General features: G+C 66.9%; 1 protein-coding gene across 1 annotated transcript in view; it reads left to right on the top strand.

The window, feature by feature from the left end:
* MEGF8 (multiple EGF like domains 8) overlaps positions 1-15,967 on the top strand; it is a 32,395-nt gene that overhangs the window by 10,676 nt on the left and 5,752 nt on the right. The window contains 23 exon segments of the mRNA XM_054052582.1: positions 64-252; positions 1,273-1,470; positions 1,908-2,168; positions 3,055-3,156; positions 3,158-3,174; positions 3,965-4,096; positions 4,522-4,635; positions 4,984-5,226; positions 5,862-6,109; positions 6,722-6,932; positions 7,390-7,612; positions 8,356-8,489; positions 9,107-9,263; positions 9,558-9,668; positions 10,147-10,265; positions 10,836-11,040; positions 11,566-11,737; positions 12,216-12,379; positions 12,980-13,121; positions 13,734-13,956; positions 14,425-14,548; positions 15,145-15,355; positions 15,678-15,892. Coding sequence (XP_053908557.1) covers positions 64-252; positions 1,273-1,470; positions 1,908-2,168; positions 3,055-3,156; positions 3,158-3,174; positions 3,965-4,096; positions 4,522-4,635; positions 4,984-5,226; positions 5,862-6,109; positions 6,722-6,932; positions 7,390-7,612; positions 8,356-8,489; positions 9,107-9,263; positions 9,558-9,668; positions 10,147-10,265; positions 10,836-11,040; positions 11,566-11,737; positions 12,216-12,379; positions 12,980-13,121; positions 13,734-13,956; positions 14,425-14,548; positions 15,145-15,355; positions 15,678-15,892 — 3,915 coding nt within the window.

Below are 15,967 nucleotides of genomic sequence, written 5' to 3'. Positions count from 1 at the left end.
AAACCCTCCCCCCCCACACACATTGTGGGGTCCAGGCTGTGGGGGGTCCCAGCTGCCCCCCAGGTCTCGATCGTGCGCAGCACCACGGTGACGCTGGGGCCCAGCGGCGATGCTGACGTCTCACTTGTCTACCGGGGGTTCATCCACCCACTGCTGGGCCCCCCCCCGGCCCCCGACCCCCGCGTCTGGGCCCGCATCCAGCGCCTCGACGTCGTGGCGCGCCTCGGACGCTTCCCCAACTCCCCTGAGATGGTAATGGAGGGTCCGGGGGGGTGTCTTGGGGTCCTCTGTATGAGTTTTGGGGTCCCCAGTTCTGGCTGCAGGGGGGGCTGTGAGGTTTGGGAGGGGTCCTGGGGGGATTTGGGGTCCCTTCTATGTCTTTTGGGGTCCCCTCTATGGGTTTTAGGGTCCCCAGTTGCTGCAGGAGGGGGGCATTGGGGTTTGGGAGGGTTCTGAGGGAGCTTTGAGGTCCCCTCTATGTCTTTTGGGGTCCCTCATTGTGGTAGGAGGGGCGCAGAGAAGTTTCAGAGGGGTCTTGGGAGGACTTTGGGGTTCCTTCTATGGGTTTTAAGGTCCCCTCTGTGCATTTTGGGGTCCCTCGTTGTGGTAGGAAGGAGGCAGTGGGGTTTGGGAGGGATTTGGGAGGGTTGGTGGTCCCCGCTATGGGTTTTGGGGTCCCCTGTTGAGGTAGAAGGGGGGCAGTAGGGTTTGGGAGGCATTCTGGGGGGATTTTGAGTCTCCTCTATGGGTTTTGGGGTCCCCCATTGTGGTAGGAGGGGGACAGTGGGGTTTCAGAGGGGTTCTGAGGGGGCTTTGGGGTCCCCTGTATGGGTCTTGGGATCCCCCATTGCAGCAGGAAGGTGGCAGAGGGATTTCGGGGTTCTTTGGGGTCTCCTGTATGTGTTTTGGGTCCCCTCATTGTGGTAGGAACGGGGTAGTGGGGTTTCAGAGGGGTCCTGGGGGGGGGTTTGAGGTCCCCTTTATGGGTTTTGGGGTGGAGATGGGGGTGCCGTGAGCCTCCCTTCATTTCAGGGTCCCCCCTAGGGGGAGGTGGGGGATGCCATGACCCCTCTGACTTTGGGGTCCCCCAGGAGGAGGTGCCGTGACCCCTCTGACTTTGGGGTCCCCCAGGAGGAGGTGGGGGTGCCATGACTCCTCTGACTTTGGGGTCCCCCAGGAGGAGGTGGGGGTGCTGTGGCCCCCTTGATTTTGGGGTCCCCTAGGAGGAGGTGGGGGGTGCCATGACCCCTCTGATTTTGGGGTCCCCCCCAGGAGGAGGTGGGGCGCTGGTCGGTGCAGCAGGAGCGCGAGACGCGGCCGCTGCAGCGCCCCCGGCCCGGGCGGCTTTTTGGGGCGCCCGAACGTGGCAACAAGTACGCGGTAAGCGTCGAGGGGAGAGCGCGCGGCGGCGGCGGCGACAGCAGCGAACTGACCCTCGTCTGGGACCGGACAGGGGTCCCGGGGGGCAGCGTGAGTACTGGGGGGACACTGGGGGGGGGGCACTGGGAGGCAGTGGTGATGATGAAATGACCCTCATGTGGGGCTGGACGGAGGTCCCGGGGGGCAGCGTGAGTGGGAGGCGCGCTGGGGAGGAGTTGAGGGGCACTGTGTGTCTGGGGGGTCACTGTGGGTCTGGAGATGCCGCTGTGGGTCTGGCGGTGTCATTTCCGGGGTGCTGTGGGTCTGGGGGTGCCTCTATGGGTCTGGGGTCTTCGCTATGGGTTTGCCCCCCCCGTGTCACCCAGGAGATCTTGGTTTTCTTCCTGCAGCCATCAGCCTCTGCTGTGGGTCTGGGGGGGGCTCCTCTATGGGTCTGGGGGGCTCCTCTATGGGTCTGGGGGCTCCTCTATGGGTCTGGGGCTCCCCTGCAGGCCTGCAACCCCCTCGACCCCCCCCTGCCCCTCCAGGAGATCTCCTTCTTCTTCCTGGAGCCGTCGCGCGCTCCCCCCGGACGCTGCCCCACGCTGCCGTCCTGCCTGGCGTGCCTGGCGGATCTGGGGTGCGGGTGGTGCCCCCCCAGCGCCTCCTGCCAGCCCCGGCTGCCCCCCCCGGGTGGGGAGGGGGGGCCCTGCGGGGGGGGTGCCACGGGAGGGGGACCCCGCCTGGTGTTGGCGCCCGCGCTCTGTGTCCACTGCGAGGAACACCGCGACTGCCGCGCGTGTGCTGCGGTGAGTGGGGGGGGGGAAGGGGGAGTAAAGGGGGGGCAGTGGGGAGTAGGGAGGGGCTGGGGGGGTGTGGGGGTAATGGGTGTCTGGGGGGTGGGGGAGGAAGGAGGGAGTAAGGGGGGGGCAATGGGGAGGGGAGGTGTGGGGCATGAGGGGGGTCTGGGGGGTAATGGGGAGTGAGGGGTTGGGGGGAAATGGGGATCTGAGGGGTGAGGGGGGAAAAGGGGGAGTGGGGGGGCAGTGGGGAGTTGAGGTGGGCAATGGGGAGTTGGGGGAGCTGTGGGGGGTCTGGGGGGTAATGGGGGGGGCATCGGTCTGGGGGGAATGGTAGTCTGGTGGGTGAAGGGGGAAAAGGAGGAGTAAGGGAGAGGGCAATGGGTTGTGGAGGGGCTGGGGGGTGTCTGGGGGCGATGGGGAGTGAGGGGAGGTAGGGGGGGGAAATGGGGGTCTGGGGAACGATGGAGGTCTGGGGACTGAGGGGGGAAAAGGGGGAGTAAGGGGGGGCAATGGGGAGGGGGCAGGGGGGCAATGGAAGGTGAGGGGGGACAATAGGGGATGGGGGGGGCTAAGGGGTAATGGGAGACAACAGGGGGGCTGGAGGGAAAAGGGGGGACTGGAGGGCAATGGAGTGGGGTGTGAGGGGAGAGGCCATGGGGGCAAACTAGGGGGCAAGAGGGGACTGGGGGGGTGTGAGGGGGCCAACGGGGGGCAGAGGAGTTTGGAGTGGGGGGGGATTTAGGGATGCTGGGCAGGTTTTGGGGTGCAGTTGAGAGATGCCAGAGGTGTGGGGGTGCATTTTTGGGGTGCAGGGGGGGTTGGGGTGCAGTTTTGGGGCGCTGGGGATGTGGGGGTGCAGTTTTGGGGTGCTGAGCCCCCCCCGGCCCCTCAGGACCCGTTCTGCGAGTGGCAGGAACACGGCAGCAAGAAGGGTGATGCCGTCTGCAGCCGCCGCGGCCGCCAGGATGGGGCTGTCAGAGACCCCCAGGAGTGCCCCCCCCCTCTGCAGCCAGTCAGTGGGGGGCTGGGGGGGTGCTGGGGGTCCCAAGGGGGTCTGGGGGTGCTGGAGGAGGGGGGGCTCTGCTCCTACCACCCCCCCAGATGCTGGTTGTGCTCTGTGTGCCCATTGGGCAGCGTGTGGGATGGTGGGGGGGGCACGGATTGTCCTGGGGGTTCTTGGGGTTCAGGGTAGATCTGGGGGTACCGAGGCAGGGTTTGGGAGTCCTGGGGGGGTTTGGGAGTCCTGGGGGGGGAAATTGGGGATCCTGGGGTGGGGTCTCTCATCCCTTTCCTCCCCCGCGCAGTGTGCTTGTTGGGCAGCATGTGTGATGCTGGGAGGCATGGGGAGTCCTGGAAGTGTCCGAGGGTGGGTCTGGGGGTTCGAGGGGGAGGTTTTGGGGTCACAGGGGGGATCTGGGGTTCCAGGCGGGGTTGGGGGTCCCGGGGACGTGTCTCTCAGGCTCTGGCCCCCCCCCAGCCACCAGTCATGCTCCAAGCGCCCATTGCGCAGTATGTGATGCCAGGGGGCACTGGAGGACTGGGGGGTCCTGGGGTGGGTTTGGGGGTTCCGGGTGGGTTTGGGGGTCCCGGGGGAGGGCTCTCATCCGTGTATCTCCCCCCGCAGACGTTAGTCGTGCTGCGAGTGCCTGTTGGGCGGCGGGCAGTGCGTGTGGTGCCAGGGAGCACAGGCTGGCACAGGGGGCTTTGGGGGTTCAGGGTGGGTCTGAAGGTCTGGGGGGGGGGGGTTTGGGGGTCCCGGGGGGGGGGGGGGGCTCTCATCCCTGTTCCACCCCCCCCCCCAGACGCCAGTCGTGCTCCGAGTGCCTGTCGGGCGGCGGGCAGTGCGCGTGGTGCCAGTCCAGCCGCCGCTGCTTCCTCTTCGCCGCCTACCTGGCGCGGTTCCCGTACGGGGGCTGCCGGGGGTGGGCGGACAGGTGGGGCTGGGGGGCACGGGGGAGTCCGGGGAGGGGCGAGGGGAGGGAAACGGGGGGATATGGGGGGGGCTGGGGTCACAGGGGTCCAGGGGGGGTGCCAAAAAGGTGGGGGATGGGGTCCGCAGGGGGTCTAGGGGTGTGTAATAGGAGTCTAAGGGGCACAGGAGGTCTGGGGGGGGCACATGTGGGGGGCACTGGGCGAGGGGGGGGTCACATAGGGAGGGGCAAGGAGGGTTATCGGGGGGGGGGTTGGGGGCACACGGGGTCTGGGAGGTTGGATGGGGGGGGGCAGATAGGTGGGGGGCAGGGGGAGTATGGGGGAGCAACAGGGGGGGCCTGGAGGGCCCAAAGGGGGCATAAAGTTTACGGGGGGGATGTTCTGGGGGGTCCCGGTGCCAGAGTTGCCCCCCCCACACTCTCTGCAGCGTCCACTCAGCCCCCCAGTGCCCCCAGTGCTCTCAGTTCAGCTCCTGCCGGGAATGCCTGCGGCACCTGGAGTGCGGCTGGTGTGGTGACAGCGACAACCCCACGCGGGGACGGTGAGGGCACCCCCAAACCCGGGGGCACCCCAATACCATGGGGACACCCCAAAACTGTGAGGGGCATCCCAAAATCGTGGGGGATACCCCGAAACCTGGGAGCACTCCAAACTCCCAGGCATTACCCCAGTCCCTGGGATCACCCCCAATCTCGAGGTCCCCCCCCCAGTCCCTGGGGACACCCCCAATCCCTGGGGATACTCTCCAGTCCCAGGATCCCCCTAAACCTTGGGGTACCCCCTAAACCCTAAGAACACCCCCAGCTCCCAGGGTTTCCCCCCCCCCCAAACCCTGGGGACACCGCCAACTCCCAGGATTCCCCCCCCCAAATCCTGGTCCCCCCCCCAGGTGCCTGGAGGGTGACTTCTCAGGGGTGCGGGGGTTCCCCAACTGCTCGGTGGCACTGGGGGCTCTGACCCCCCCGGCCGTGGCAGCCGCCTGGGCCTACGCCGAGTGTCCGGATGTGGACGAGTGCCGGCTCGGCCTCGCCACCTGCCACCCACGCGCCCGCTGCCGCAACACGCCTGGCGCCTTCGAGTGCCGCTGCCGGCGCGGCTACGCTGGGGACGGTGTCACCCACTGCAACCGCACGTGAGCCATGGCCAGGCGGGAGGGTTGGGATACGGGCGGGATATGGGATGGGTTGGGATGGGAGATGGGTGGGATATGGGATGGGTTGAGAGACGGGTGGGATATGGGATGGGTTGGGATATGGTGGGATACGGGCTGTGTTGCGACACGGGCAGATATGGGATGGGATGGGATATGGGATGGGAGATGGGTGGGATATGGGATGGGTTGGGATGCAGGCAGAGATGGGATGGGATGGGTTGAGAGACGGGTGGGATATGGGATGGGTTGGGATATGAGTGGGATACGGGCTGTGTTGCGACACGGGCAGATATGGGATGGGATGGGATATGGGATATGGGGTGGGGCAGGATTGGGGGGGCGCACTTGGGAATGTGCAGGGTTCTAGGCAGGGTCAGGAATGGACTACAGGGGCTGAGGTGGATTAGAAAGGGGCTGGGGGGTGTCTGTGGGGTCGGGAATGGGATTGGGGGCTGTGGGGCGTCAGGAAAGGGACACAGAGGTCTGGACGTGAGTGGGAAGGGGATTGGGGACACGGGGACATCTCATGGGATGGGGATGCCAGGGCAGGTGCAGGCGTTGCCCCCTGGGGACCCCAGAGCCACTTTCAAGAGTGTACTCCGCGCCCCCCCCAGGTGCTACCACGACTGCGGGCACGGCGAGTGCAGCGGTGCCCCCGACTTCACCTGCGTCTGCCACCTTGGTTGGACCTCGGTGCGAGGCAACGGCAGCGTGGGGGGCGGCAATGCCACCACGGCCCCCCCTGACACGGACACAGACACAGACACGGATCCCACCGGTCCCCTCTGTTCCATCGACTGTGGCTGCAACTTCCACAGCACCTGCGAGCACCACGGCCCTGGCGTCTGCGACAGCTGCCAGGGTCAGCAGGGGCTCCCCCAGGTCCCCCCCGTGCCCCCTGCATCCCCTTGTGTTCCCTGTGTCCCCCCATGTCTGCACTCACCTGCCCTGGCTGTTATTGCTGCCAGAATGAACCCCACATGCCCCTGGACCCCCATTTGTCCCCCACGTGTCCACCCAATGTCCCTCCACCCCCCTATGTCCCCTTGTGCCCCCTCTGTGTCCCCCCATGTCCCCACTTGTCTCCCCAGTCTCTGATCACTGCCAGAGTGAGCCCTGCCCCGCCCTGGACCCCCATTTTTCCTCCCATGTGCTCCTCTCATACCCCCCCCTGCATCCTCATGCCCCTCCTCTTGTCCCCTTTGTCCCCCACAGTGCTCCACGTGTCCCCTCACGTCCCCCATCATTCCCCCATGCCCCACCAACTCCTCTGTTCCCCCTATTCACCCCCTGTTACTCCACATGTCCCCCCTGACATCCATCCCCCGTGTCCCCCACAGGCTTCCATGTGTCCCCCCATGTCCCCCATCATCTCCCCATAACCCCCCATGCCCCCCCGACCCCCCCTATCCCCTCCATTCACTCCCTGTTGCCCCCTCTGCCCCCCCCCCATGACACCGCGTCCCCCCCCCAGACTGGACAGAGGGTGAACGGTGCGAGCGGTGCCGCGCCGGCAGCTTCGGGGACGCGCGGGCACCGGGCGGCTGCCAACCCTGCCAGTGCCATGGCCACAGCCGGCCCGAGCGCGGCCACTGCCACCGTGACACTGGCCACTGCTTCTGCCGCCCCCCCGCCGAGGGCCCCCACTGCGAGCGCTGCGCCCCCGGCCACATCGGGGACCCCAGGTGAGGGGGGGGGGGGCAAGAACACCCCAAAATAGCCCCAAATCGCTCCAAAATATCCCAAATTGTTCCAAAATACCCCAAAATCACCCCCAAAACATCCCCTGACACCTACCCCAGGGCACTTTGGGGACTCCAGGTGAGGGGGGGCAAGAACACCCCAAAATCACCCCAAAATACCCCCAAACACCCCAAAATCACCCCAAAAACATCCCCTGACACCTACTCAGGGTACCTTGGGGACCCCAGGTGAGGGGGGGCAAGAACACCCCAAAATCACCCCAAAATACCCCCAAACACCAGGAAACACCCCATAAACACCCTCTGACACCCCCCTGGGCCACCTCGGGGACCCCAATTCGCTGGTCCCAGCTCCCATTTCAGTAGCCCCAGCCCCCGCTGACACCCTCCAGCCTCCCCCGGTCCTCCTGACTCCCCCAAACTCCCCCTCTCTCCCCAGGAATGGGGGTCTGTGCTACCGGGCATGCGGGGGCCGGCACTTGGTAGCCAACCTGTCCTCGTCGCTAGCCCTGAGCACACGGGGGGGCCCTGGAGCCGGGGGGAGCCTCTCCTACTGCCTGTGGGTGCTGTCGGTCGGGGGGGGCCCCGAGCCCTGCCCCCCCGGCCAGCCGTGCCCCCCCATCAGCCTCACGCTGCAGCCGGACCCCCACGGACCCTGCACGGTGAGGGGGTCTGAGGGGGAACGGGGAGGGGTTAGGGGGCTGGGGGCGTTGGGGTTTGGGGGGGCACGAGGGGAGTAGGGGGTGGGAGGGGGGCAATCCCAGGGGGATTTGGGGGTGTGGGAGGGGCGCGAGGGAGTCCTGATGGGATTGGGGGGCTCAGGGGAGGGCACAGGAGTTGCAGGGGGGGGGGGGCATGGGGGTTGCTGGGGACTTAAGGGTCACAGAAGGAGTGTGGGGGGGTCCTGGTGGGATTGGGGGGGTTTGGGGGCGCACAGGCAGTGCAGGGGGGATTGGGGGTGCAGGAGGGGGCACAGGGAGTTGATAGGAGTTTGAGGGGTTCAGAGGGGGTGTGGGAGGGTACCAGTGAGATTGCGGTGTTCCTGTGAGATTGGGGGGTGCACAGAGGGGGGCACAGGGGAGTCCTGGTGGGATTGGGGGGTACGGGGGGATCCCAGTGGGATTGTGGGGCACAAGGGGGCACAGAGGGATGTGGGGGGGGCGCCCGGGGGTCCCGGTGGGATTGGGGTGTGCAGGGGGTCACAGAGGGGCTTGAGGGGGTGCGGGGTGGGGGGGGCTGGGGAAATGGTGGGGGCATGGGGTCTGGGGAGGAATGGGGGTTGCTGGGGCCTTGGGGGGCACAGAGGGCTTTTGGGGGGTACAGGGGACCCTGGGAGGGGGTGTGAGGTTCAGGGGTGCATCAGCACCTCCTCCCATTTCCCCATACCCCCCCCACCCCCCCCCAGCACAGCTTTGCCTACGCCTTCGACGGAGCGCCGGCGCTGCTGCACGGCGGCGCCATCGAGGGGGACCCCGCGCTGCTGGGGGCCTTCTGCGGGGGGGGGCGCCCCCGGCCCCTCCGCCTGCGCGCCACCTCGGGTACGGGGGAGGGTCTGGGGGCGTCGGGGGGGTAATGGGGGTGCAGGGGGGAGTGATGGAGAGCATGGGGCAGATCTGAGGGATATGGGATGGGTTGGGATACGGGCAGGATGTGGGGTGGGGTGGTTTGGGATAGGGGCAGGATATAGGATGGGATGGGTTGGGATACGGTTGGGTATATTTGAGGGGTCGGGGGGGGGGGCGTGAAGAGGAGAGGGGTAGTGGCAAAACCCACTGTGGGGTTTCAGGGGGGGTGGCTTTGAGGGGGTTAAAGGGGAGATGGGGAGTGGGTTGTGGAGGTGAAGGGCAAATGATGTAGATTGGGGGACTGGGGGGATGGAGATGGGGGTGAGTCTGTGGGAGTGACGGGGAGATGGGGCAGGGGGTCAATGGGGGGGCTGATGTGGTGAAGAGGAGATGGGGGGTGGGTTTGGGGGGCTGAGGGGGTGCAGGGGGATGGGTTTGTGCCCCTCCCGGGGTGCTGGTTGGGGGGTCTGGGGGGGGTTCTGTGCCCCTGACCCCCCCCCCGTGCCCCTCCCGGGGTGCTGATTGGGGGGCACTGGGGGAGTGTATGTGTGTCTGTGCTTCTGACTACCCTGTTTCCCCCCCCCCCCCCGGGCTGCTGGTTCTCTACGTGGAAGCAAACGGGACGGGAGGGACGGGGCTCAACGCCAGCGTGGGGGTCGGCGACTGTGGGGAGGAACCGGGGGGGCCCGGCTGCCCCCCCGAGTGCCCAGGGGGCTGCAGAGGCCCCACACAGGGGGAATGCGACCAGGTGAGGGGGGGGGGCAACATGGCGGGGGGCACAGAAGAGGTGTTTTGGGGTGAAGATTGGGGGCGCGGGAGGGATTTTGGGGGTGCGTGGGGGTTATTGGGGATGCTTGGGGGAGTTCGAGGGCGCAAGGTGGGGGGTGGGGGCCTGGGGACCTCTGGGGGTGCGGGGGGGTCATGGGGTTTATTGGGGACACAAGGGGGAGTTTGGGGGTGTAAGGGAGCATTTTGGGTTGTGAGGGGGACTCCGGGTGAGTATTTGTGGGTGCAGCTCCCCCTGACTCCCCCACCCCTGCAGAGCCTGGGCCAGTGCCGCTGCTGGGGGGGCTTCTTGGGCCCTGACTGCTTGGAGCCCCCCGAGACTGAGCCCCTGGGCTGGGAGCGCCTGGGCGGGGGACAGGGCGACACGGTAAGTGCCTGGGGGGGGGCAGCACCCCCAGACTGCCCCCCCAGACCCCAATAACCCCCCCACCCCCACCAGTCAAGACCCCTGGGGTGGCAACAGCCCCCCCAGACCCCCAATAGCCCCCCAATGCCCCCCCCACGCCCCTCAGCCCCTCCTCACTCCCCAAATTTCACCCCCAGCCCCCTTCACTCCCCCCGCACCCCTCCCAGGCGCTCCCCCCTATCTGTTCTTCACGCCCCCCGACCCCCAAATCCTCCCCATCTCCCCTGAACCCCCACAACCCCCCCCCCCCCGCCCCATGACCCCCTCATCAACCCCCAGGACCCCTTCACTACCCTCATGCCCACATTTGCACCCACAATCCCCTCACTCCCCTGCCCCTCCTGGACCCCCTGCTCCCCCCTAACGGCCCCCCCCCACACTCTCCTTCTCCCCCCCCCCATTGCCTCCGGGACCCTCCCTCACCCCCCTGTCCCCCCAGGACCCCCCCAGCGGGTTCCTGCGCCGCCTGGGGCACAGCCTCGTCCCCGGCCCCGAGGGGACGCTCTGGATGTTTGGGGGTCTCGCGCCTGACCGGGGGCCCCTCGGCAGCCTGCACCGGTGAGACCCAACACGGGGGGGGGGGGGGGCCCAAATTGGGGGGGGCACCCCATAAACAGGGGGCAGAGGGCAGGGTTGAAGGGTTTGGAGTTGCAGGGAATCAGGGCTCTGGGGTTTGGGGGACAGGGGCTCAGGGTTCAGGGGTTTGGGGGTGCAGGATTTAGGGTTCTGGGGTTTGGGGATGCAGGGACTCAAGGATGCAGAAGCTCAGGGCTCTGGATTTTGGGGGATCAGGGGTGCAGGGACTCAGGGTTCAAGGGTTTGGGGTCCCAGTGTTTTTGGGTGTAGGGGTTCAAAGATGCAGGAGCTCAGGGTTCTGGATTTTGGGGGTACAAGTGCTCTGGGTTTGGGGTTTCAGGGGTTTGAGGGCGCAGGGTTTGGGGTCCCAGGGGTTTGGGGGTGCAGGGACTCAAGGCTCTGGGGTTTGGGGGTGCAGGGTTTGGGGTCCCAGTGGTTTAGGGGTGCAGGGACTCGGGACTCTGTGGTTTAGGGGTGCAGGAGCTTGAGGACTCAGGAGCTCAGGGCTCTGGATTTTGGGGTTCAGGGTTCAGGTTCCCCCTGTTCCTCCAGGTACTCCATCGCAGAGGGCCGCTGGCGGCAGATGCTGGCGGGCGCGGAGGATGGGGGGCCGGGCCCTGCCCCCCGATATTTCCACGCGGCGGCAGCGCTGCCGGGACGCCGGGCGCTGCTGGTTGTTGGAGGGATGACACGCGACGGCGCCGCCAGCGACGCATGGCTGCTCAACCTCACCACGCTGCAGTGGCGCCCCGCACAGGTGGGGCACCCCCAAACCCAGCCAGACCCCAAACCCCATCCTGGGGGGGGCTCCGGGACCCCCAAACCCCATCCTGGGGGCTCTGTGAGCCCCCCAACCCTGTCCTGGGGGCTCTGTGACCCCGAAACCCCATCCTGGTGAGATCTCTGTGTTTCCTGCGCCCCCAAACCCCATCCTGGGAGGCTCTGTGACCCCCCATCCCATCCTGGGGGGATCTCTGAGTCCCTTCCATCCCCAAACCCCATCCTGGGGGACTCCTGAGCCCCAAATCCTGTCGTGGGGGGGCTCTGTGACTCCCAAACCCCATCCTGGGGAGATCTCTGGGTCCCCTGTGCCCCCAAAACCTTTCTGGGGTGGCTTTGTGACCCCCAAGCCCCATCCTGGGGGACTCCCTGACCCCCAAACCCCATCCTGGGGGCTCTGTGACCCCCTTATCCCATCCTGGGTGGCTCCATGACCCCCAAACCCTGTTGTGGGGATCTGTGTGTCCCCCAGTCCCCCTCATCTGCCGCTGTTGCCCCCCAGGACCCGGTGTTGCCCCCCCTGGCCGGGCACACGCTGACTCCGCGCCGGGGGTTGTCGCTGCTGCTCATCGGGGGCTTCGCCCCCCAGGCCGGATTCAACCAGAAGCTGCTGGAATTCGGAGTGAACTCAGAGCGCTGGGAGACAGCGCCGCAGGCCGGGACCCCCCCCACCGGTACCACCATGACCCACACTTACGGGGCTGGGAATGCCAGTTATGGGGCTGGGAATTCTGGTTATGGGGCTGGGAACTCCAGTTATGGGGTGGAATCCCTGTTCTGGGGTGGAATCCCCCAGTTATGGAGTTGGGAACTCCAGTTAAGGGGTGGAATCGCTGTTAGTAGGGTGTAATTCCCCAGTTATGGGGTGGAATCTCTCAGGTTTGGGGCTAGGAGCTCTGGTTGTGGGGCTGGGAATGCCCATTATGGGGTGGAATCCCTGGTTGTGGGGTGAAGACCCCAAACTGTGGGGCTGAGACTCCCACCTGTGGGGTGGGAACCCCAAATTAGAGGTGGGACACCTGAGCTGCGGGCCGGGACCCGTGGTTATGGGTCTGTGAGTCGCAGTTAAGGGGTGGGACCCCCCATTTATGGGGCTGTGGGTCACCCCTCCCCTGCTGTGGGTCAGTCCCATAGCCGTGGGTCACCCCCCAGGGCTGTACGGGCACTCGGCCGTGTACCACGCGCCGTCAGACGCAGTGTTCGTTTTCGGGGGGCAGCGGTTCCTGGGGGGGCGCCTCGCCCCGTCCCCCGATCTCTACAGCCTGCACTGCCCGACCCACACGTGGGGGCTGCTGGCGCCCGCTCGCGGGGACAAGGTGCAGCTGGGGGCGCTGGGGGGATTTTGGGGGTGCTTGGGGAGGTCTGGGGGTGTCCAGGGGCCTGGGGAGGTTGAGGAGTCTGGGGGCTTTGGGGGAGTTTAGGGGTCTTGGGGTTTGAGGGGATTGGGGCGGTGTCTGGGGGTACAGGGGGTTAGGGGCCAGAGGGATTTGGGGGAGCTTGGGGGGGTCCAGGGGCGTCCAGGGGTCTGAGGAGTTTGGGGGGTTTTGGGGGGGTCTGGGGGCCTTGGGTTTCTGGGGAGTTTAGGGGGGTTTGGGGAGGTTGGGATGGTCTGGGGGTACAGGGGAGTTAGGGGTGGGGGGGCCTGAGGGGTTGGGGGGGGGCTGGGGGGGGTGGGGTTGGGATACAGGAAGGTTAGAGGCCTGGGGGGGGGGGTAGGGGTCTTGGGTTTTGGGGGGTTCTGGGGGGTTTAGGGATCTGGGGGGTTTGGGGGAGGTTTTCAGGTCCCCTCTGACCCCTTGGATCAGGGGGTTTTGGGGGGTGTCATTGGGTGTTTGGGGGGGGGGGGTCAGTGGTTTTGAGGGAGCTGTGGGGTTTTTGGGGTGCCCTCATGACTCACCGTTTGCCCCCCCCCCCAGCCCCAGCCGCGGTTCTTCCACGCGGCAGCAGCGCTGGGAGATGCGATGGTGGTGTTGGGGGGGCGTACAGAGCGTGAGGCCCTGGCGGAGGGGGCGCTGCTCTACCACCTGCGCTGCAATGCCTGGCTGCCCCCCCCTCCAGGTGAGGGGGGGACCCCAAAAATGGGGGGGCAGTGGGGCAAAACAGGGGAGGGACACTCCAAAAATAGGGGGGAGGGGGGCAAACTGGGAGGGGGGACACCCCAAAAATGAGGGGGAGGAGCACAAAATGAGGTCTGGGGGGGGTCCCCAAAGGGACCTGTGGGGGTCCCAAAGGGGGCTGGGGTTCCCAGAAAGGTTTTGAGGGATCCCTAAGGGGGTCTGGATGTCCCCAGAGAGGTCTGGAGGAGCTCCTAAAAGGGTCTGGGGGGTTCCCTAAGGGGTCTGGGAGTCCACAAAGAGCGGGGGGGATTCCCAAAGGAGTCCGGGGGTTCTCAAAGCGGTCTGAGAGGCCTCAAAGGGTTCTGGGGGTCCCCAAAGGCATCTAGGGGGGGGTCTCAAATGGGTCTGGAGGGTCTCAAAGGGTTCTGGGGGTCCCTAAAGTCGTCTGGGGGTATCAAAGGGTTCTGGGGGGGTCTCCAAAGGCATGTGGGGGGTCCCAAAGGGATCTGGGGGTCCCAAAAGGGTCTGGGAGGGTCTCAAAGGAGTCTGGGGGGGGTCTTGGGGGTCTGGGGGTCTCCATGCTGGTGGCCCCCCAGCCCCCCGTTGCCCACAGGCTGGGCTGGGGTCCCCGAGCCTGCGGTGGCCCTGGCGGTGGCCGAGGCCGAGGGCCGCGTCTTCGTCTCGGGGGGGTTCGCAGGGGTGGCCCTGGGGCAAGTGCTGGCCCTGCAGCTCCCCGGGGACCCGTGCGAGACCCTGCCCCCCCCCGCCTGCAACCGCTCGGGGGGCGTCTGCACCTGGTGCCGGGGGGGCTGTCGGGACCCCCACAGCGCCCACAGGTACAGGGAGGGCTGGGGGGCGGCTATGGGGGGCCAAGGGGGGGCTGCCGGGACCCCCACAGCGCCCACAGGTACAGGGGGGGGCTGGGGCGGGGGGGGCTATGCAGGGGCAATTGGGGGCTGCTGGGACCCCCGCAGTGCCCACAGGTACAGGGAGGGCTGGGGGAGGGGCGGGGGGGCTATGAGTGGGTTTGGGGGGGCTTTGGGGCTATGGGGGTATGCTGCGACTCCTACTGGTACAGAGGGGCTTGAGGTGGCTGTGGGGGCTATGGGGGGGCTGCTGTGACCCCCACAAGTATGGGGGGATCTGGGGGGGCTATGGGGGCTGTGGAACCATGGGGGGCGCTGCTGTGACCCTCACATCACCCAGAGGTACTACAGGGAGGGTTTTGGGCGGGCTATGCAAATGAGATGTAAATGAGATGCAGATGAGCTGCAAACATCACCCACCACCCCTCCCATCCCCAGGCTGGGGTGCTCACCTGAGGCCGCCTGCGCCCCCAGCCCCCGTGGCCCCCCCGACTGCCGGCGCCTGCGCAGCTGCAGCGAGTGCCTCGCGCTGCACCCCGAGACGCTGCAGCAGGGCACCCTGGTGAGGGGGAACAGCTGCACCCCAACCCCCCCCCCCAGCACCCCAACTGCCCCTGGCACCCTCAACCCCCAGCTTGCTCCTCAAACCCTGCACCCCAAACCCCCATGCACCCCAAGACACCTCGGTGAGGGGGGGCAGCTGCACCCCAACCCTTCCTGCACCCCCAACCCCCCCTGCACTCCAAGACCCCCCCCTGTACCCCCAAACCCCACTCTCTTACCCCACCCTCAAACGCCCCTATTGTCCTCCTGACCTCCCCCATTGCCTTCCAGCCCCCGCTATTGCTCCCCTGAGCCTCATATTGGCCCCCATACCCCTCTCTTTTGCTCCCCAGGGCCTCCCTCCCTGCAAGTGGTGCACCAGCTGCCCCGAGGGAACCTCCAGTTGCCTTCCAGCTCCCCCTATTGCCCCTCTGACCCCTTATTGGCCCCCGAGTTCCCCCATTGCCCCCCGACCTCCTTATTGCCCTCCTGACCCCCCCCCATTGCCTTCTAGCCCCCCCTTTTGCCCCCTGACTACCCATTTTGCCCCCCAACCCCTCCTATTGCCCCCTGACCCCCTCATTGCCCCCCCTAACCCCCCATTTTGTCCCCCAGGGCCCCCCTCCCTGCAAGTGGTGCACCAACTGCCCCGAGGGCGCCTGCATCGGGCGGGCCGCGAGCTGCGCGCAGGAGCACGACTGTCGCATCAACCAGCGCGAGGTCTTTGCCCCCCAAAACTGCTCTGAGGCCGCCTGCGGCGCCCCTGACTGTGCCTCCTGCACCGCTGGCGGTGCCTGCATGTGGACCCGGCAGTTCAAACGCACCGGTATGGGGAGCTGGGAGGGGCTGTGGGGGGCTGTGGGTCTGTGCGCCGCAGGTGAGGCGCGGCACATCCTGAGCATGCAGCCCAGATACAACTGGAGCTGTGGGGCCGCATCTGGGGGCTGTGGGTCGATGCGGGTCAGGTTATGGGTCCCTGCCCCACAAGTGAGACATGCCGCATTCTGAGCATCCAGCCCAGCTACGACTGGAGCTGTGGAGCCACTCCGGGGGCTGTGGGTTGCTATAGGTTGCTGTGGGTCAGGCTGTGGGTTGCTATGGGTCAGGCTATGGGTCGCTATGGATCGCTGTGGGTCTGGGCCCCACAGGTGAGACACGGCGCATCCTGAGCGTCCAGCCCAGCTACGACTGGAGCTGTTTCAGCCACTCGCTGCTCAACGTCTCGCCCATGCCTGTGGAGTCGTCACCGCCACTGCCCTGCCCCACACCCTGCCACCAGCTCGGCTCCTGCCCCACATGTTTGGGCTCCAAGGGGGCTGATGGCGGCTGGCAGCACTGCCTGTGGAGCGTGGCGCTGCAGGAGGTGAGCTATAGGGCTGGAGGGCCACTTGGAGGACAGCTGTGGGGCAACCGTGGGGCTTACTGTGGCCACTTGGGG

The sequence above is a fragment of the Cuculus canorus genome, chromosome 35 (assembly GCF_017976375.1).
Source record: "Cuculus canorus isolate bCucCan1 chromosome 35, bCucCan1.pri, whole genome shotgun sequence".
Taxonomy (NCBI): domain Eukaryota; kingdom Metazoa; phylum Chordata; class Aves; order Cuculiformes; family Cuculidae; genus Cuculus; species Cuculus canorus.
Note: the sequence above shows the minus strand (reverse complement) of the source record. Positions and strands in the feature narration are given on the sequence as shown.